The sequence below is a fragment of the Hydra vulgaris genome, chromosome 15 (genome assembly GCF_038396675.1).
Source record: "Hydra vulgaris chromosome 15, alternate assembly HydraT2T_AEP".
In the NCBI taxonomy this organism is placed as follows: Eukaryota; Metazoa; Cnidaria; class Hydrozoa; order Anthoathecata; family Hydridae; genus Hydra; species Hydra vulgaris.
This window is the reverse complement of record NC_088934.1, coordinates 34,040,662-34,063,606: the sequence shown is the minus strand read 5'-3', so window position 1 is coordinate 34,063,606 and position 22,945 is coordinate 34,040,662. Positions and strand designations below refer to the sequence as shown.

The window sequence follows — 22,945 nt, the reverse complement described above, 5'->3', positions numbered from 1 at the left end:
CTTTGTTTTTGAGGCAAGTGTACTACCGCTGCACAATGGCTGCTTTTTTTATTAAAATTAAAAAAAAAAATTTGTACTGACACCCCCCTTAATGTGATAAAAAAAGACTGGTTTTAAAATTTTTTGAATAGAAACATATAACAAGTTCCTAATACTATCAAAGAAAAGTTCTTCAAAAATGTATTATGTTGTGTCTCAAATGAAGCAAAATCATATGAAAATTTCAAAAATAATTATTATATTATAAAAAACTTATTGAAAAAGAAAATGTTGTCAAAAAAAATTAGTTAAAATGTTTTTTTTTTTTTAGTTAATAAACTTTATACTTTATGCTGTTAAATCTAACATATTTATAAGATAGTTATCATTTTTAAATTTTTCATGTAATATTGCTTCATTTGAGAGTCAACATATTTTTTAAAACCATTTTTTTTTATCATATAGAACACATTAGGGGTGCCTGCATATTTTTTCAAAATATTGTTTTTTTGGACACTCATACACACACATACACACACAATATCACGGCCAAAAAATGAAATGTCAGGAAACCCATACTTAAAAATAACGTCAATTAAAAAAATAATTTTGTGATATGTAAGATATAAGTGAAAGGAAAAAGGATAAATTGTGGAAATTAAGAAATTGAAAAATTTAAATTTCTTGTAAATATCAGTGATAAAAGTAACTTTAAAGTATTAAAAAATAATAGCAGCCCTCGGAATTAAGAAAAATGAGGTCGGCAATAATTCACCAACCTCAATCTTTTAGAGGTCAGCAAAAAAAAAATGATACAAAGGTCTTACCATAAAATATAGAAACGAAGTTGGCAATATATTGCCGATCTCAAACACCTTATGGTTGGCATTGCCGAATGTCTACCCTAATTCTGAGGGTTATATATAATGTATATCAGTCTACTTTGTTTAGCCAGCGCTTTCGCGCTTTAAATCTTTTTGTGCTTGCCTACACTCCTGCGAAAAATTTGGCAAGTGCTTAAAAAAGTGCTTGCCAAAAAAATAAAAGCATTTTGTTTTAAATTGCAACAAAACTTTTTTGTTCATCTGTTCAACTTTATAAAAAAAAGCTTTTTTTTTTACCAGTTTTTTTTTAAAACTATTTTATCTAGTATTTATTCAAAGCAATTCTTTTCGCAATTATTATTTCAATTTAAATAGCAGAAAAAAATGAATTTTAATAATCGCGTAGGCTAACTTTAAAATGACCATTCTGTGTCAGCGATTTCTTGTGCACCGGCATTAAATTTCAAACAGAGAAGACTGATATATATATATATATACATTTTTATCAGGCCTTGTTTTAAAGTGTAAACTGCCACCCCATTTATGTATGCGCTAAGCCATTTAACATAAGCTGTAAAGCCATTTCAATCAAGCCACTTTTTATCATTTTTTATTATTTAAACAAATGGTTTAAGCAGTAAGATAATAGAAGTAGTTAAGGTTATAAAAACCTGAATGTTTAAATGACATAAAAAAGATTGCATGAGAATTAAGTTTGGTATTTGCACAGTTTACAAATATAGTAAGTTAAGAAAAAACAAAGAAAATTTTATCTATATTATTTTAACTATTTCATCAAAAATGTTCAGCAAAAGAAAAAAAAAAGTAGATTTATCATCTTGCAATAGCAAGAATATTTATTTAAACCATTTCTTATTACAAACAATAACAAAAATAATTATCAAATTTTTAAACAAATTAAAAAACAAAAAATTGTGAGCTAAAAAAAAGTACACGCAAAAATAGGGTGTTCCAAAGCACTCATAAAAATTTTTTTTATTGCTGATGCAGTCCCTCCTAAAAGTTTCTTTATGGTCCCATTATAACAACTAATTTTTATTAAATCATTTAAATAATATTTAGGCGTCCCCGAAGGGTCATGAAGTTCTAGAAAATTAGAGTAAATTGCGTTTTTCGTCTCTAATTTGGACAAATTTTGGATAAATCTTTAGAGATCAGTCTTTGATTCTATGATAATTTGTTTATCAAATTTAAACAGTTATTTATTTGTAGAATCTAGAAATATATAACTTTTGTGTACATGAAAGTTTGTTTTCAAGGACAAATAATGCCAAAATCAAACAAAATCATAAATTTTTAACTTCTACGGTCGAACTAGGTACTAGGTATATTTTATGAAGCTTACTTATAAATTTACATATATAAAATATATTGACATCATTTCTCAGTAGTAAAGTGTTTTAATTTTGACCCAATTATAATTTTATAGTCTTGTCTATATGTCCAGAAGATTGTCACAATTGCACTTTAAAGAGTTGTGTCTGCTTCTCGACAACTTGCAGAAGATATTGTTTTTGTTGTTCATCATTTGTTATAGTGGCATTGAAATTCTGTATGAGGGCAATACCACATTAGGCACAGTCATTGACACAGGCCAAGCTTTTTTATCTATTCCTATGCGATCTGATAAGTTTGGCTTTTATTCCATTCTTCTACAGGCAAGACAAAAAAATTGTCGTCAATTCAGTAGTTTTGAAGAAACTTCTAGAAATGGTTAATACCGATATTGAATAAGGAAGTGACTTGACCAAATGCAATCCTTGATCATCTTTGATTTCTGATACAAGCTTTACTTTCTCTTCACAGGATAGATGTTGACAAAGAGAGTGTTGCAAGCTCTTGGCTTAAGTACCAAGAATGCTGGACCAACATCTTCAGACCTGCTGTCTACAAACCAAGGCCGTCATATTTATGGAGCCTTTGAATCAGAAGAATGTCATTGACTGGTGTATCAGCAACCATTTGACATGAAAACCAAGACTGAAGATATACTTTGACTACAAATCTGTTGAATCGTTGTATTTCTTGCAATTCTCAAGCTGTTAGCTTTATTACAGGTTTGTTTCCATCAAAAAGCAATTTGACCTTCATTGTGCAGATTGCTTTTGCCATCCAACATGCTCAACAGCTGCTATAGTAAAATTGTTCAAACCAATCATGGAAGCCGCAAGTTGAAGAAATTCTTTGTAGTCATCTCGAGGATGGCAGAGTTTAAGTTGATCAGCAATGACTTCCTTTAATTTTTCACTTGCAGAGATCAGCAGTGTTGGTCGCAGCTTTAGTTGACAGTGAAGTAGTTTGGACCAGTTTTCTTTAAATTTTTTATATATCAAAATCTCCGGTCCAGTGAATGGACCAAGGCACACTTAAGCTGCATTTAGAAACTGCTGACCTGATGAAGCTCTTTTTCCTGACCCACAAGAAAACTTTGGCATATCCAGTAGTTTGATGCTTCCATTAACAAGAGAAGATATCAAAACTGGCAATCTATTCACTTGTTCTGTGTTTACTCCAGTGATATTAGACAGAAGCTTCCCATCCCAGTGCACGACAGATTTCGTTGCTCGAAAGTCCTCCTCCTTGATCTGTTCTGAAGTTTCTTGACGAAACAGCTGTCTTTGACAGTGAATGCTTCCGATGATAGAAGACAAAGTTTCTCATAACATTACAACCAGAAGGTAGGCGTGCCCCTGTTATCTTGTCACTGGGATGTCCAATCATCCAGATTATATTGCTACTTCCAGTCGAAGTGGATTTTGACATCACTCTGGAAATTACCTGTATTATTCAGTTATCTGTTATATATATATATATATATATATATATATATATATATATATATATATATATATATATATACACACACACATGCATATATATATAAATATATATATATATATATAAATAAATATATATGTATATATATAAATAAATATATATATTTATAATATATATATATATATATATATATATATATATATATATATATATATATATATATATATGTATATATATATATATATATATATATATATATGTATATATATATATGTATATGTATATGTATATATATATGTATATATATATATGTATATATATGTACATATATATATACATATATATATATATATATATATATATGTATATATATATATGTATATATATATACATATATATATTTACATATATATTCATATATATATACATATATATATATATATATATATATATATATATATATATTATATATATATATATTTATATATATATACATATATATTTATTTATATATATATATATTTATATATATATATTATATATTATTATATAACTATATTATAAATTATCTTATTAGACAACATACAATGTCATACATGTGTGACTTCTTTTGTGAGCATTGAGTTTACTAGATCAGAAAAATAAAAATTATACAGACCTAATAGGCTAATAATATTGATTGTCACTAGCTACTAGCTGAGATTCGCACAACCATAGTAAATTGGCACTGTCTTTTCATCAACAAAACTAGTAATAATCTATTAATATACAGTAAAGTCTATTTTTAAACTTATTCTGTTTGATTTTAACAAGTTTGTCTATCAAACATAGTGGATAATTATAGTTATTATGTTTTGAAATATAAATAAACAAACTTTTCACATTTCAAAGAAAATGTTTTCTGCCAACAGCAGAATGCATACATCTCACATGACCAACAAAAAATATTCTAGAAATGATATGGTGTTTAATATTTACCTGCTCTTCACTTTTATTATTTACAGAACTCATTAAACAATGATGTCATAAATATTATTATTGAAATAAAAAAATCTAAAATAAGTTTTTTTATTATTGTTATTATTATTGTTATTGTTAATTTGACATTAATTTAAGACATTGTACTACTTATGAGCCTAATGGTTTAATGTACAATTGTATATATAATATAATTTATGTAAATTTATTAGCATCATAAAATACACAGTAGAAGTTAAAAATTCATGATTTTGCTTAATTTTGACATAGTTTGTCCTTGAAAGCAAATTTCTATGTACACAAAAGTTATATATATCTAGATTCTACAAATTTCTTTCAAATAACTTTCTAGATTTGATAAACAATTATCATTGGATCAAAGACTGATCTCTAAATATTTATCCAAATTTGCTCAAATTGAAGACATAGAACGCAATTTACTCTAATATTCTAGAACTTTATGACCCTTGAGGGACCCCTAAATATTATTTAAATGATCTAAAAAAAAATAGATGTTATTGTGGGACCATAAAGAAACTTTTAGGATCAGCAATTAAAAATTTTTTTTTTTTTTGACGCCCTAACACTAAATTTTATTTTATATTAACGCCACTTTTGATATTTTAATTTTTGTGTTTGTTTCTTTTGGTATAATGATTGATTTAAAAAAACGTAAAGAAAAAACATTGTTACAAACTTTAAGCAACATCTTATAAAGAGTTTTTAATAATTAAAGATATGACTAAATTTATGGATAAGACTCAATTATTAATTTTTTTGCTTGAATTTATGCTTGAAGCAAGCTCTTGCAATGTCTTTGTTTATATTTATAAGTTTTATTTTGCGAAAATAATAGTTTATAATAATAATATTTTATAATAGTTTTAATCAGCTTTAATATTGTTTATAATAGTTTTAATTTAGTCTATAATAGTTTTAATATTTTATATTTAATATATATTTATATTTTAGTTTTATATATTTTAGCTTTATATAATTAACAGGTTGTGCGATATCAAAAAAGTAAAAACAGAAATTTCTTTATAATTTAGAAAGAATTTTGAATAAAAAAGTTATTTAAAAAAAAATTTTTTCTTTATCATTTTCTATTTTTTTACGAAATATTTAATTTCTTGTAAACATGTTATAACTTGTAAACATGTTATAACACTGCATCAAAACTATTCATAATACGTACGATTAACTTTTTTGCCTTAAGACTTGAGAAAGCTCAACAGTATTTTTTTATAAATAAGACTTAAATCTTTGTTTGTCACAAAAAAAATGCGCTGGTAAAGTAATATTCAAGTAAAAAATTGTTTTCTAAGTTGCAATTTTAGGAAATAATGAAAAAAAAATATATATATATATATATTTATACAAATGTGTAATATATAAATTCATTTATACAAATGTTGAGAATAGAAAGAAATTGATTTATGTTAAATGATAATAAAAAAATGTAATATTAAATTTATTTATTTAATGTTAAAAAACACTAAAAAAAAAATTGAAACAAAATAGACATTCCACAATATGTACATTTAGAAAGTAACACTTCCAGATCCATTTTTCTTAATTAGTAAAATAAACTTGTTTTGCTGTAGTTTATTTTATTGTTTATATTATTGTAGTAGTTAAAATAGTTAATGTCCTTAAATAAATTTAAAAAAAGAAAAATAAAAGTAACTTTATAATGTCAAAATCACGACAAGTTAATGTGCTAAGTCTTTTATTTAAAGCAAGGCCTGTATTTATGTATATAACTCTCGGAATTAGGGTTGGCATTCAGCAATGTCAACCTAACTGCCAACCTAGAAGTGTTTGAGGTCCGCAAAAAATCACCGACTGTTTCTATGTTTTCGTTTTACATTTTTTCTGCCGATCTTGCATAGGTTAAGGTTGGCCTTAATCTGTAATTGCCGACCTTATTTTTCTTATTCCCAGAGCTATATATATATACATACATATATATATATATATATATATATATATATATATATATATATATATATATATATATATATATATATACAATCCTCGGAATTAGGAAAAATGAGGTCGGCAATAATTTGCTGACCTGATGCCGACCTCAATCTTTTAGAGGTCGGCATCAGGTCAGCAAAAATTATTTGATACAAACATCTAACCATAAGACATAGAAACGAGGTCGGCAGTTTTTTTCAGACCTCAAACACTTTCAGGTCGGCAGTTAGGCCGACCTATATATATATATATATATATATATATATATATATATATATATATATATATATATATATATATATATATATATATATATATATATATATATATATATATCTAGGAAAATAATTTGGGTGGCAGTACCCCCATGCTGGCACCTTTCCATAAGGAAATTTGCCTTACATAGGCATTTTTTTTGCAAAAACAAAACAAAAGATAATTATTTTATTTAAAAAAAAAAAAAGGTTTTCAATTTCTGAATTTGGGCGGCACCCAAATCAGTGCCCAATAACAGTTGACACTGTCAAAAACGGTCTAGAATAGCCCATGATATATATATATTTATATACAACTTGCAAAAAAGAAAAACCAAATGTTTTTTTTTTAAATAATTTTTTGTATTTAGTTTTTATTTAATAATTTAGTCATTAATTAAATAATAAATAAAAAACAATATTCAAATGTTAAAATGTAATCAATCTTTCTAATAAAACAACAATATATAAAAAAAAAACTGGTATACATCATATAGTTGTTTTATAAAAACAAATGATCTTAATTATATTATAAAAGTTCATTCATTACTCTTGTAAATGAAAATGTCATCGTACATAAAAATTTCTACAATCGCTTTATTAACAAGTAGGAGAGTGACAAATCATTAAAAAAAACCTTGGGCAATTAATCTTTGAATAGTTAGATACTTGTAAAGTTGAGATAATAGTTTTTTCGAAGTTACACTGCAGTTTTTATCTTTTGCTCAGAGTTATTAGTGTGCGCTCTACTTAGTGAGTTTTTGTTATTTTGTTTTTGTTTTGGTTTTGTTTCTCGATTTTTATTCAGACTTTATTCTATAATTCTCCAATTTTATTAGTTGTATAATCAGATTTTTGTTGAGTTTATTCCAGATATAGTCAAGCCAATAATTTGCAAGCAACACAAAAAATGGCAGAAAATCAACCTTTGCAACCATCACGTTTCTTTGTTCAAGCATCTTGACATTTGCTTAAAAACTTTCGCAATGAACGTATCAATTTTACAAGATCTATTTCAGTATTAATATAATAGAATAAAATATAACATTTTTTATTGCACTTCTTTAGTTGATTCATTTTTCTTGTGCTTTGTGAATTAAATTAAATTTTAAAAATTTAACCATGATATCTCTAAGCTATAAAGATATAGTGACAATTATATTGAAATCTTTTTTTAAATAAACTTTAAACCAAAGAGTTCTATTCTTTTACAATTGTTTTTCAACTGTTTAGACTAAAATTTTAATTATCACTGTCACTTTTGTTCAATTTACTATCATACTCTTTTATGAACTTGTAATTGATTTTATATTCTTTTCGGAAATTTTCGGAAAAGAAGTATGTTTTTCGGAAAATTTCGGAAAAGAAGTATGTTATGTTGACGCGATATGTAAGTTAAAATTTGATGTAATCTAGTTTTTAATTTCTAAGAGACTTAGTACAAATATTTTTAAGATTCTGGTATGTATACTTCTTAAATATACTCTTCTTATATAATGAAGGCGTGTATAAAAAAAAAAAAAAAATTGCGTTAAATGAATTTAAAAAAAAAACAAATCTTTTTTACATTTTTTTATGAATAGAACCAATAGAAGGGTATTAAATGCAGTATTATTTTATATATCAGATTTATTGTTGTAAAACATATTTAAATGTATTAAATGTAATGAAAGTACAAAAACAAATAGTATTATTTTTATCATACAAAAGGAATATATCTAGTTATAAATTATTTATAAATATTCATTTTAAATAAATTAGCCCAAAATATCTATAATTTCAAAATTGAACACAGTTTCTTTACTTTCACTCGATTCAGGTGTTTCACTTTCACTGCTTAAACTATTGTAATCAATGTCGTCTTTTTCATTCAATGGCAACTAGTAAATGGCCAGGGCCAGGTTTGATAACACATATCCGCAACCGGGGATGAGTTTATGATCAGTGCTGCATTAATATTGATAGGTTCTATAAAAATGTTATTTTTAATTGAAATTTATGGTATGAGTTATAATTAAAAACAATACTTTTATAGGATCTATCAATATAAGTTCAACCCCAGTCATAAACCCGGCCGGGGCTGCATTAAAATTGATAGATCCTATAAAATATCGTTTTTAAATAAAATTCATATTATAAATTTTAATTAAAGATAACATTTTTATAGGATCTATCAATATTAATGCAGCCCTGATCATAAACCTGGCCCTTGTCATGGCTATGTGTTATCAAACCTAGCCCTGGCCAAAGCCCCAGTCGTTTACTAATGGCAACAGCTATTTTTAATCCAATAATTCAACCTGTAGCAGGTTGAATCATTGAATTGAAAATAGCTGTTCGCTGTTTTTGTAAACATTTTTACTATAAAATAATTTATACTATAAAAATCGATTTGCAGTCTGTTGATTATAAATGAGATGTTAAACTCTTTTGCAACACATCCATGTTTTGTCTGGTTTTTAATATACTAATTATTTATCTTTTAACATAACACAGAATAATACAAAAAGTTATATCTGTTTGAAATAACTTATTCGATTTTTATTTATTATTTTTACATCAGAATATTCAAAAATTATTTTTTTCATAGTTTTTTTTTGCCTAACCTGAATGAAATAGTTTCGTTTTTAACTTGTAAAACTAATAGTTTTACAAAATTACATTATTTGAGAAGTTTTTAAAATAATAAATAAATAAAAACATAAAAATGTTTAACTTTATTTTTACCAAAAATTTATATTTTGCACAGGCTTTATTTTGCTCGTATAAACTGATTTGCACAGGTGTGGAGGCGGGCGCTGGCTATAGCCTGCCATTCCTGCCGAAGCCTTTATTTATATATATATATATATATATATATATATATATATATATATATCAGAGACTATGCTAGTAAAATAATACAGATGGCAGTAGCCCTGTGTCAGCACAATAATTGTGATAATAATAATTGTGTTAATAAATACTGGTATAGAGTGCTCAATACAGAGTAGAGCAAATTATATTATGTAAAATTAAATGCTACTAGCTCGGAGTCATGTTACTTTAATTACGAGGTGTTATTATTTAATTTTACGTTATATATATATATACACACATATATATATATATATATATATATATATATATATATATATATATATATATATATGTATATATATATATATATATATATATATATATATATATATATATATATATATATATATATATATATATATATATTTATTTATATATATATATATTTATATATAGAGCCACACATGTATAAGTATGAACTTTGCTATTTAAGCTTCGTAACATGCTTGAAGATATAGAAGAAGGGGAGTTAGATTATGAAGAAGAAGAGGAAAATCAGGAAGATCAAGTTGTAAATGATGATGTAGAGGATCTTCCTGATCTTCCAGAGTATGATCCTATTGCTCGAAAGCCTGATAAACCTTCAGAAGATGGTGAAATTGTTTCAGATCATGTAAGAAAGATATTACATAAGATAAATTTAATAACTAAATGTTTAATAACTGTATCTGTAATAATGTTTATATACACTCTGCCATAAAAAAGTTTAAGCTCTTATATTCTTTCAACAGTCAGTGTGGAAATATTTTGGAATTTCACTTCTTTGGTTTTCAAATTCCTTTGTAGTTTAACTTTTTCATATAAAACTTTATATGTTATTTTTGTTTATCGGTAATATTTATTTTGCTGTAAAATATCGATAATATTTTATTTTAGTTCTGCAGCTTAATATTTCTATTCTAATGCTTATCAATGCGTTTTAATAACTATATGCATAATAACATTTAATTTTTATCAATGAGTAAAAAATTAATAATATTTCGTTAATTTCAGGTATTGTGCAAATGTCCAAAATCAGCAATACGATCATTAAGTGTTACATTATTTTTATCTGTTGTCTAATAAAACTAGTTCAAAGTGTAATTTTTTTTTATGAATTATTTTTTTAGTTCTTTTTTAGGCATTACATCTAAGTATTTTTTTCCTAAATAAACTATAAAATGAAAGTATAGAATTGTTGACAGGCCTTGTTAAGAAGTCACTCTATTCGGATTTTATGATAGATTTCACTCAACAGTTTTAATTTTTGACCTTTAATTCAACCATAAACAATTGACCTCTCATTAAAAAAAACTAAATCGTGAGAAAACAAACCTAAGAAGATAATGTTGTGTTATGAATGTTTTAAGAAATAAATAGTATAAGTTTAAATAAGTATAAGTTATTCACAATAAATAAATAAATATTTTTTTCAAACATTTAAATTTCATTAATAGTTTTTTTTTTATATCAATATTGTTTAATTTTAAGATATTTTATAAAGACAAAGACTTAAAATGATTTTTAATGTGGTTTCAAGTTAAATTAAATTATAATGCGGTACTTTAAAATACACAGCTGACATAATTTAATTTTTAACCATGTTTGAATATGTTTAACGATTATAAATATATTTTTTAAATATATTTATTCCTTCTGGACAAAGCAAGTGCAACTTGATAAAATGTTGACCAAGCTGTATTTCGCTATCAATATTTCGTGGCAAATCCTTTGTTGTCGATCACAGCCTTGCATCTTCTAGGCATAGATTCGATCAGGTGATCAATGAAACTTTGTGGAATCGCTGCCCAGGCCTTTTGGATTTATTCAAACAGTTGATCTTTATTACGAACACCTTCAGGATTAATTCTGCGGTTGACGATCTCCCACAGGTTCTCGATAGGGTTGAGATCCAGAGATTGAGGCGGCCAATCCATCACCGATAGGTGGTTGTCTTGAAACCACTGCTTGACTACTTTTGCAGTGTGTTTTGGATCGTTGTCTGAAAAACCCATTTTATTGCTTGCTGAAAAACCCATTTTATTGGCATATTCCATTCAGCATGAGGTAACATCTTTCAGGATATTTTTATACATGAAATGGTCCATTATTCCATCGTTTCGATGTATTGGACCTAGACCGTTAGCAGAAAAACACCCCCAGACTATTACTATGCCTCCACCATGCTTCACGGTCTTATGGCAGTAACGTAAATCGAGGCGTTTTCCGGCCGGTCAATGTACATGGCAAATGCCATCGCTCCTAATCATGTTGAACTTTGATTCATCGCTGAACAGGACAGTCCGCCATTTCTGCACATTCCAGTCAATATGAGATGTTGCAAACAGGAGTCTTTTCTTCTGGTTTTTTTAGTGAAATCAGTGGTTTCTTTGCAGGGCGTCGAGAAAACAATCCGGCTTCAACAGCATGTTGTCTGATTGTTCAGTCCAATACAGGCAGCTCTAATTGCTTTTGTATCTTGACTGATATCCATGGATCCCTCTTGACGGATCTGACGATTATAGAATCCTCTCTAGAAGTGGTGGAACATGGTCTTCCACTTTTGTTATCTGCTGCCAACTTCCCCGTAGAACGATATTTGGAACATAGTCTTGATACGGTCCATTTTTTCATGCGATATTTATCACAAATACTTTTTTGTGACATTCCACTTACGTAATTGCCAATAATTTTCTTTCTTAGTTCCAATCCAAGACTGTCGGGAGCCATTTTTGCACTTGAAGTCATAAAAATAATAAAAATAAATAATCACGCTTCTCAAGGCTTACCGTGTTACATTTACCTTGTGATGATACAATAATGCTCTGTGGAACACAACGTCTTGGTTGGATGTGGACTGTATTGATGTAATGAAACACTTGTTGTATTTCACTTCTTGTATTAATGTTCTTCGATAAAACACTTTGATAAAACTCACTTCGATAAACTGTCTTGATAATACTGACTGATTGACTTCCATATACTGACTGAATTACATGTCACTTATATAGTAAAATGAACCTGTGTGAACCTGTTCTGGAAGATTCTAGATGCTTCTTTTCGATGCTTCTTTTCGATGCTTCTGGAAGCTTCTGGATGCGTCTGGATGCTTCTGAATGTTTCTGGATATTTCTGGATGCTACTGGATGCTTCCAGATGCTTCTTCTGGAAACTTCTGTAAGCTTCTGCATGCTTCTGGAAACTTCTGAATACTTTCTTTAATTATTAAAAAACTTCCGTGACGTTGACATGGACAGAAAATGAAACAAATCAAAAAAGTTGCACTTGTTTTGTCCGCTGCAAAATAGCACTTGTCAACGAATTTCTGCCTGTGTGCTGTCACCTGTCAGCTGATTGCTCATGTTATGGCATGCTATGACTCCAGACTCCTGAACTGTTTGCTGTGGTAGTATAGTTCGTTTCGTTTTTAAGACATGTAAAATTAGGAACACTTTTTAGCATTGTTCAATGTTGGTTGCAAATGTTTTGTCTAATACTGTATATATATATATATATATATATATATATATATATATATATATATATATATATATATATATATATATATATATATATATATATATATATATATATATATATATATATATATATATATATATATATATATATATATATGTATATGTATATATATATATAATCACACACACATACATGTAACAAAATCTCATAATTTATTTATAAAATTACGTGTTATATAATAGGGTGTGACAACTCAACAAACGTGCAAACATTTGTTACAAAAAACAAACGTTTTTTGTAACAAATGCTCCTCACTTTTACTTAAGCAAACGTTGGCATTCGCTTTAAATTTTTCAAAATGAACACATAACTTCAGTAATTATAGATAGTTTTTTATTTATTAAAAAAAAACATATTTATTATAAAAAAACAGTAAGTTACTAAAATTTAAAATGCATTTTCAACGACTTTAAAAGAAACAATGCTAATGCTTTCTTCAATAGCGTTACTTTTAAGTTTAATAATTAAGTACGCAACTGAAGAAAGAAATTATATTTTAGCATAGTTTTTACATGTGTTTACAAAAGCATGGAAAATTTTAGTTAAATCGAATGCATTTGGATTTACTTTTTAAGAAACCATGCTAAAACATTGCTTTCTTTAAAAGTGTTTTTTTAATTTTCTTATTATCATTAAATTAAAGTAATGTTTGCTTGCCCTTTTTACAGTTTTGAAAATTTTTTTAAGATTTGCAGAAATATAATTTAATTTAATATATAAAACTATTGTTTATTATTGTATTCATTTTTTACTGTGCGTTTAACAACACTAATAGTACGTCATTTTATTATTAAATACTTAATATTATAAATATAATATCATATTAAATATTTAATAATAACTTAATATAATAACTTAATTAATACTTATTATTATATTATTATTTTTAAATGTTTTAAAAAAGAAATGTCAAAACAGCCTTAATTTTATTTTTAGTTCCCTTTTATTAAATTTCTTTAAGTTTTTTTATAAATTTAACAAACTAAATTGAGAAAAATTCACTATTTTTGAATTATGAAAAATTCACTATTTATGAATTATGAAAAATTCACTATTTATGAATTACAAAAAATTCACTATTTATGAATTATGAAAAATTCACTATTTATATATTAATGGATAACAATTTACATTGCATATTAGTTATCATTAATTTGCGCGCACTTTGCAAACACGTGAAAAATTGTAATAAAAAAATTTTAAAATAACCTTCTTTGATATATCTAATTATTATATATCTTTATAAAACTTCCATATAATTTAATAAAAAATTATTTAAATAAAAAAGAATTAAAATTGAAAGAACTGAAAATAAAACTGGCTTATTCATGGCCAACAGCACAGGTTTCGAAGTGGAGATGCACAACCATCTATTTCTAAAAAAAAGTCCTCTAGAAGTTCTCTTAAAAAAAAACAACCAAAAAGGGTCTTTAGAAAAGTGGGGGAAGGGGGCACATGCCCCCTCATGCGTTGTCGGCCATGTTATTCTACATACCTCTTAAATTAGATGTTTGTCAATAAATAAAGAAACGAATGTCAATGTTTATTAAAAAAAAAACGATTTGTCGTACTCTTTATAAATGATCAATTTCATAAAAATTTACATGTATATATATATATATATATATATATATATATATATATATATATATATATATATATATATATATATATATATATACATACACGTAAATTTTTGATTTAATAGTTTTTATTATTAAAATTTTATAGGATGGGGATGAAAGAGAAGATGGTGAGATACGAGATGATGATGAGGTATGTATCAACTCTCAATTTGAGGGGGCTACTCATTTATCTCAAGCATCAAAAAATGCTGGATCCCCCATGTAATGTCAAAGTTTCAGCCTCAAATTTATCATTTATTGTAATAAGTAAAAAAATAAGTTTAGAGATTTAATTTATCATTTACTTTAAACCAAAATAGTATTATATTCTTATTATTTATCTTATTATAATATTGTAATATAATGTAAACCAATATTAATAAAACATATAATATTAAACTAAATAACTTTAAGATCTTTCTTTGTAGCATTCTTTGAAATTTTTTGCCAGCTCCTCTGAACTACCTAAATTACAAATACATAAGTTTATAAAAAGTACTAATTATACAGCAACAACCATTATTGAACAAAATATCTGGAGGAATCCTGAAGCCTGACTTCATTGTGTGTTCTCTCAATGAAATCTTGAATTAACTTAATGTAGCATTCTGCACGGTCATTTACAATTGCAAGTGTTCTTACACCTATTAAAAAGAAAATTAGAGACTGGTAAACATCCTCATTTTCACATGCTTCTATGTCTTTTTTTTTTCCATAGCAGAAGTTCCTTCTTGGAGATCTCCAATAGCAGGAACAAAAAGGTAGGACTTGTTGACAAAGTCTTCTAATTTTGATGTGAGAATTATTTCAACCTTAGTTTCAGGTCTCTTTTTAATCAGATCTTTTAATTCTGGGATATCATAAGAAAGCAGCTTGTTTAACATGTTGGTCTTAACTTTGGTTTTCAGATCCTTATCAGCAAGAGCAAAAATTACTTGTTTTAGGGACAGGTACCAAGTATGATGCATAAGACTCTGGTAAAGAACCCTTTCTATTGCTACAAATTCTTTAAACTCATCTACTGTTTGTAGTGGAAAAAAAGCATTGGGGCTTTTTAGAAAGAAGAGTAAATGAAAAAATACAATGTAGTTGGTCACAGCTTTCAGATGGTTTAATGTATTTTTTCAAACTGCTGGAATTAGCAGGGTGGTACATTTGAGTCATCTGAATAACCAGGAATTATATACAGTCAGCCATCTTGTATCATGATGAATTCCTTGCTGTTTATATAAAAAGTTTGATATCTCAGCTTTGATATCTCAATAAAAAATCCCAGAAGTTCACAAAAATACTTGTTATCACCTCTCTGGAAAGTATTCTTATAAGCTGTGATGCAGAATTCTTCAGTATCCAAGGCAGGTTTGAACAGTTATGAGCTGGAAAGCATCTTGAGACCAGTCAAACATTGCAATTCTCTTAAGATTGTTTACATCTTCATAAATCTGCAACCATAGTTTTTAGAGAATTACATAGAGTTTCTTGCTGGGACTACTTGTTGGGCAAAAATTTCTTTCATCACATGAGCCACGTGCCTTTCAAGTGATGTCTACACATTAACTAAAGAAACGGTCTTTTAAGGGCATAGGAGATAATAATTCTTATTGCACCTTTATTTTTGCGAGTGGATGGATCCCACTGGATGTTGTGTCAGAACACAATTTGATAATCTGATCAGACATCTCATAGTATTCAATCATTGTTTAAATTGCAATGGCTTGATCACTTCCCTTGGAACTTTCAATTTTTAAGATGCCAAGAAAAAAGTCAAGTGGGCCAGACTCTGTTGAAGATGTGCTAATGGCAATTCTATCCTCATATTTAGATATTCCTTTTTCCCAATCGTAATTCTTCAAAATCTTGGTATTGAAATGTACCACAATTTTCAAACCTCTTATTTTATCTATGTTTTCCTCTCTAATTATCTGTGCCTCAGACTCCACAACATTATGTTGTGGAGTCTTGATATCGACATATTATCAATATTAACTCCACCAGCCTTGTAAAGAGAAGACAAAAGACACATACCCGGCCTGAATCCAGTCCCAAATCTGGTCATAATTGGAATCCAATTGTGAAGAATATCATCCATACTTAACTGAAGGCAAACTTTGATGTCACTCTGAGTTTTTTTCTGTTTATTTTGGACTTTAACTGGAGGTGAATATAGTTTGTTGCATTCAGTTTGATTCTAACTATCTGTGCTTGAAAAGTCACTGTCTGAATAGTTATTTAAGTTGATAAGTTTTGAGCATTTTTTTATTTGTAGGAAGCCTATTGGAGGCAAAACTCTGTAAAGAAGCAAATAAAATTGTCTCTACTTTTTTGTAGCCTTCGATGCATTACCAATACCTGTTCTTAGTGAATTAGTGTGACAATTTGTTGAGACAATTTAAACTGCATTTATAATAGTGTAATTGAAGAAATGTACTTTAAGATTGATTTGATTTAACTTATTTTGTCTGACAATTTTTCAATTTTGTGCTGTGGTTACTTAGTTGGGTAGGGTTTCTTTTTACTAGAATGAAACTTCTGAAAACTGGCATGTAACTTGCAACTAAAATAAGCAAGTAACACTAAAAGCTATTTTCTGTATTGCTTTTAAAACACCAAAAAAAGGATTTTTAAAGATACCTCTATTTGTCAACAATGTGATTCATGAGTTATGGCCATGAAGCTAATTTTAATGTTAATGTGATGTCTGTCCAAAAAACGAACTTAATTAAGTATTAATTAATTGCATCTAACTTTTTTTATAGACTGGCCAAGTTTATGTTTGTGTTGATCCTTTGCATGATAAATGGAAAAAAGTTTCAAAAACTGACCAAGTATGAGTATTTTCTTTTAAATGTTTATCAAAAATAATTTATTTTTTTTTTCTCTTAGTTCTTTTGTTATCTTATTATTTATTAAGTAATTTTATTTTATTATAATTTTTTTTTATTCCTAAAAATTTCTTTTGATTCTTTTTTTTATTTTTGTTTTTATTTATAAAGCTTTTTCTATAAAAATTATTTCTTAAAAAATCTTTGCAGGAGCTTGAGGAAGGTCAAATTGAAGATACTGAAGAAACGCCTCCCAGCAAAACTTTAACATTGAATAATCAAAGTACGAGTTTTTTTTCTAAATAATACTTAAATTTAATATATAGATATTTAATAAAATAATATTCATTTTATAAAAAAACATTGATAAAAAAAATTATAATCAAAAAATCTTGTTTAATTCCTTATTTTTCGTTTTCAGTTAAAAAGTGAAATTTTCTGTTCACTAAAATCTAAAGTAAAAATTTAATTATAAAATGGTTAATATTTTTGAAATTTTTATATAATTTTACTTTGTTTGAAACCCAACTTGACTTTTGGAAAACTTTTTTTTAATAATATTAGGGATCTATTTAATGTTCGAGGGTCAGTAACCCCTAAAATATTTTTTATTCAAAATTTTTTTTTAAATCCAGTATTTTTTTATTATATTCAGGGTGTGATTCCATGTGTTCCATGTGCTATATATATATATATATATATATATATATATATATATATATATATATATATATATATATATATATATATATATATATATATATATATATACATATATATATATATAGCACATGGAATGGGCGGTCAATTTTTTTTTTGGCTTGCATTTTTTTTAAATATTTATCTGAAGAATACTTAGAGCGTCAAGAAAGTTTGTGAGCGTAAAGAAAGTAGTGAGTGACCCCAGGAGACGTGTCGACGCTGAGAGGCTATGCGACTGAAAAGACCTGATCGTTAAGGTCAAGTTATCTCGCTCCAAGACAACCCCCCAAAAAAATATGAAAAAATTAATGTATTTTTTATTTTCTTTTATTAAATGTTCAAAATATTTGCCATTATTATTTATGTATAGTTGCATCCTTTCCAACCGTTTCTCAAATGTTTTTCTATAGTCTTCGGTAGGTATGCCTAAAAGTATCTTCGTAATTTACCTTTTTTGATGTTCAACATCTGTATGATTGTCAAAATGAGTTTTGATGTAGTCAAATAGCCAAAAATCTGATAGATTTAAGTCTGGTGAGTAAGGTGGGTGGCGAACTATATTAAATCTGGCTTGATCTAGGAAAGTTTTCACTGCTTTTGTGACATAAGGTCTAGCATTGTCATGAAAAAATTTCGTTTTTTGTACCTGAGGTAGATCTTGTTTATATCTTCTATAATTGGCTTTAAGCAATTTTCAATGTAATAATTAGATATTATAGTCTTACCTTTTTCCAAAAAATCAATATGAACAACGTCTGTTGTCTTTAAGAAGATAGAATACATGTTTTTTGTTTCGAAACAGGCTTGTTGTACTACTGTTCTAGAGAAAGAGATTCACCTTTGGCTACCCAGCTGGCAATGTTTAAATTATCTGGTAATGTTAAAATAATGCTCGCACGCACAGATTTTCATTCAATTAAAAAAAAGAAGTTTGATAATATCAAAGTTTTAAAAAAAATTTTTTTTTTTTTTAATATTCAAACAAATTATATACAATGTTAAAAAATTTTAAACTGAATACTTTATACTAGAAGAAGGGCTGATTATTTTTATTACTTTTATTGATATATATTTTTTTGATTTAAAATTTTTTTTGAAAATTGATTTCATCTAAAGTAATGTGTATTGGTAGTCTATGTTTTCTAATGAAAATCTCTAATAAAGACTAAAATATAAAAGGACAACAAAAAAATTGTTAAAAGATAATTATATTTTTCATATTTGAAGTTTCATCAGGAATATAAGTGTAATATTACACAATAACAAGCAGAGCTAGAACAATATTTAACTATATATTAGAAAGATGTATTTCTTTTGCTTACAGAAACTAAAAAATGTAACAATGAAAATCACCAACAATGAAACCATCAAAAATCAATTCATGTAAAAAAAAAGTTTTATAATTATATCTCAATAGGGTAAATATTTACAAATTTAAGTATTTTGAAAGACATAAAGGCTAAATAGGAAATAAAAAACAATAAGAAAATAGCTTAATATATTACAAAACTAATTTTCACTTAAATTATGATAGCTTTAGTATTTTCATTTTAGATTTTTTTCTACTACTGGGAGTGGTAATAGTGTGTAATTCTTTAGCAAAATATTAGAATATATTCTGCATTATTTTTTGTGATTTTGAAATTTACACTCAGCTGCTATGAGTACTTGGTGTTACTCAACTGAGTAACACCAAATGTTGTGCATAAAGGGCCAACAGCATCTTGAAAAAGTAGAATGCAAAATATTGACCATTGGGCAAGGATATCAAAAAGAATTTCAAGTCTGCCTGTGTTTCAGGCTATTCAGATAACTTCCATATTTAATATAATAATTGGTTGTGTAATAATAAATTTTTATTTTGCATTTTTGCACAGAGCTGGCAATGTAAACTATAGCCACTAATGTAGATTTATTAACTGAGTTTTTAAGATCATAGTTCTTTTTCATTAGTAGATATATCTCTACAACATATGTCACAAGTCATAATATCAATTTTTTATGTTGAATATGAACTTTTTCAATTATAGATTTAGCATTTATAAAGTAAGTACCTCCAGATCCCTGTCGAAGCTTTAAAAAAGCTCTTTCAAGTGAATCTGTTGAGAACCAACCTAATTAGCCATACTTTGCTCTATAACTCAACAAAGTTTCTACTAAATCAATTAAGCAACATGTATGCACTATTGGATTGCTGGTATCTAACGTAAGCTGTTTTACTTGCTTACCTGTAAGTTTCATAAAATTTGACAGTTCAGCATTACTTCGTAGCAGTTGTAACTGCTGATCACCAACTGAGTGGATTTCTCCACATTTTTGAACTGAATGCCATCACCAGGTGCTTTTAACAACATAAAAATAAATAATTTTTCAATAAATACAGCAGTACCTTCAAATGCTTTATTTTCAATCTCTGGGTGCATTCTTAAGGCAGCTAATGTTTCTCTGCAAGAACAAACAAACAAAACTTTAGTAAGTTTAGAGAATTTAAAAAGACTATTGCACTCAGTTTTATATAAGGTTTCCAAATCACTCCAATTAACCAAGCCAGTACTTCATTGTGCAAAAAATTAAGGTTGCCAGTTTTTTCTGTCAACTAATTGTTTCGTATAGATTTTTATAGATGCACATAATCATATGATAAATATAAACCAAATGTTTACAGTTTAAAATGAAATGTTACAAGTTGTGCCATTATGGCAAGCTATAGATGAATAATCATCAAAAATTTATAAAAGAAATTGTGAAACACCAAGTTTGTAAATTTTTGATTTATGTGTAAACTTTTTTTATTAAGCTGGAAAACAATAACATTGTTATTATTGCTTAACAAAGATTGAATATTGTCAAATATTAGTTCATCCTCTTTTAGAAAAAGTTTTGACTCATCTGGTAAAATATTATGAAAACCGATGTTGTTACAGTTTTTCTAACTTGCCATTGAACCTGTTTTTAAAAATAACTTGGTTATTTTTAAAAACAGGTTCAATGGCTGTTGCTTCCCATATTTGCTTTAAAAAGGTGCATTATCTGGCCAATGCAGTCGACATGCTGCTGTATAGTCTAAAACAATACAGCATTTTAAAGGCATATTAACTATTAAAATACCTTATCCTTAGTTATTATTATTGTCAACTTTTAAAATGTTAACTTTTATGTCTTGAAGTTGCACTTTTTAATTTATAAACCAATCGAATTTGAAAGATTTATTAAAAAATTGTAAAGACAAACTTTCGTCTTAAGTTAAAAGATGAAAATGTAAACAGTATAATAAATCGGCCTTCAGTTAAACAACTTAATTGCGCGATGCCAAGACCTGTTATTATAGAAGGCCGTGGCAAGCGTGCAAATGATAATTTTGATTTATATAAAAATTCATTGATTGCAATGACTTCTCATTGGCAGGAAAAAGCCTTCTCGATTAAGCTTAACAGAGCTTTTGTCTGAAATTTCATTACAATATTTCTAAGTAAAGAAATGATGAAAACTTTATTTAAATTCATTTTAATAACACCAATACTAAAATAAAACATTTATGTATATATAAAATATTTATTTCTTCCGATATGAAATTTTCCAATCACTGTTCTCATATTGCTAGCAAAGCAAGTTCTTGTGCTTACTTACTCTTAAAGTCTTTCATCAGTGATGATTCTCAACTTTTGATAATAGTAAATGACATGGGCTATGGCCACGGCCAGGTTTGATAACACATAGCCACGGCCGGGGATGAGTTTATGATCAGTACTGCATTAATATTGATAGATCCTATAAAAATGTTATTTTTAATTGGAGTTTATGATATGAGCTATAATTAAAAACAATACTTTTATAGGATCTATCAATATAAATGCAACCCCGGTCATAAACCCGGCCAGGGCTGCATTAAATTGATAGATCCTATAAAATATTGTTTTTAAATAAAATTCATATCATAAATTTTAATTAAAGATAACATTTTTATAGGATCTATCAATATTAACGCAGCCCTGATAATAAACCTGGCCCTGGTCATGGCTATGTGTTATCAAACCTAGCCCCGGCCAAAGCCCTGGTCGTTTACTATTTGATAAGAGTCTTTAAAGTTAATATTCAATCAATCATGTACCCCAGTGTGGAATCCGTATCTCTTAAAAGATATACGTCGGATAGAAAAGGTCCAGAAACATTATACAAGAATTGTCTGCAAACGGTGTTTGCAGACAATTTTTGAACTGCAAACACCGTTTGACTAACTGCAAGACTATGCTTCAAGACTTGATATCTTCAATCTTGAGTCTCTTGAATGTCAAAGAATAAAATTTGATCTTTTAATGAATTTTAAAATTTGGTTGATTTGCCTTTTCCTGAGTTTTTTACTCTCCCTCCTACTCGTTATTCTACTAGATGTCATTCCCAAAAATTAACATCACGTAGCAAATACATCAATGATGTAAGGAGACTTTTTTTCTGTGAAAGAGTTATGGAATTCTTTACCTCATTATAAGGTGCTTCTTTTGATTCTTCTTTAAGCTTAACAAACAGTTTAGAAAACAGCCTTTGAATATTCTAAATTCTCAAATAACTTTAATCAGATTTTCTCTAATTTAAACTTAATT

At 27.1% G+C, this 22,945-nt stretch overlaps 1 protein-coding gene across 3 annotated transcripts in view; it reads left to right on the top strand.

The window, feature by feature from the left end:
- Nucleotides 1–22,945, top strand: part of LOC100209756 (zinc finger CCCH domain-containing protein 18) — a 48,642-nt gene that overhangs the window by 7,700 nt on the left and 17,997 nt on the right. For all 3 annotated transcript variants that reach the window (XM_065820624.1, XM_065820622.1, XM_065820623.1), the window contains 4 exons: nt 10,113–10,292; nt 14,930–14,974; nt 17,580–17,648; nt 17,856–17,928. In XM_065820624.1, the coding sequence (XP_065676696.1) occupies nt 10,113–10,292; nt 14,930–14,974; nt 17,580–17,648; nt 17,856–17,928 (367 nt within the window). The remainder of the gene's footprint in view (nt 1–10,112; nt 10,293–14,929; nt 14,975–17,579; nt 17,649–17,855; nt 17,929–22,945) is intronic.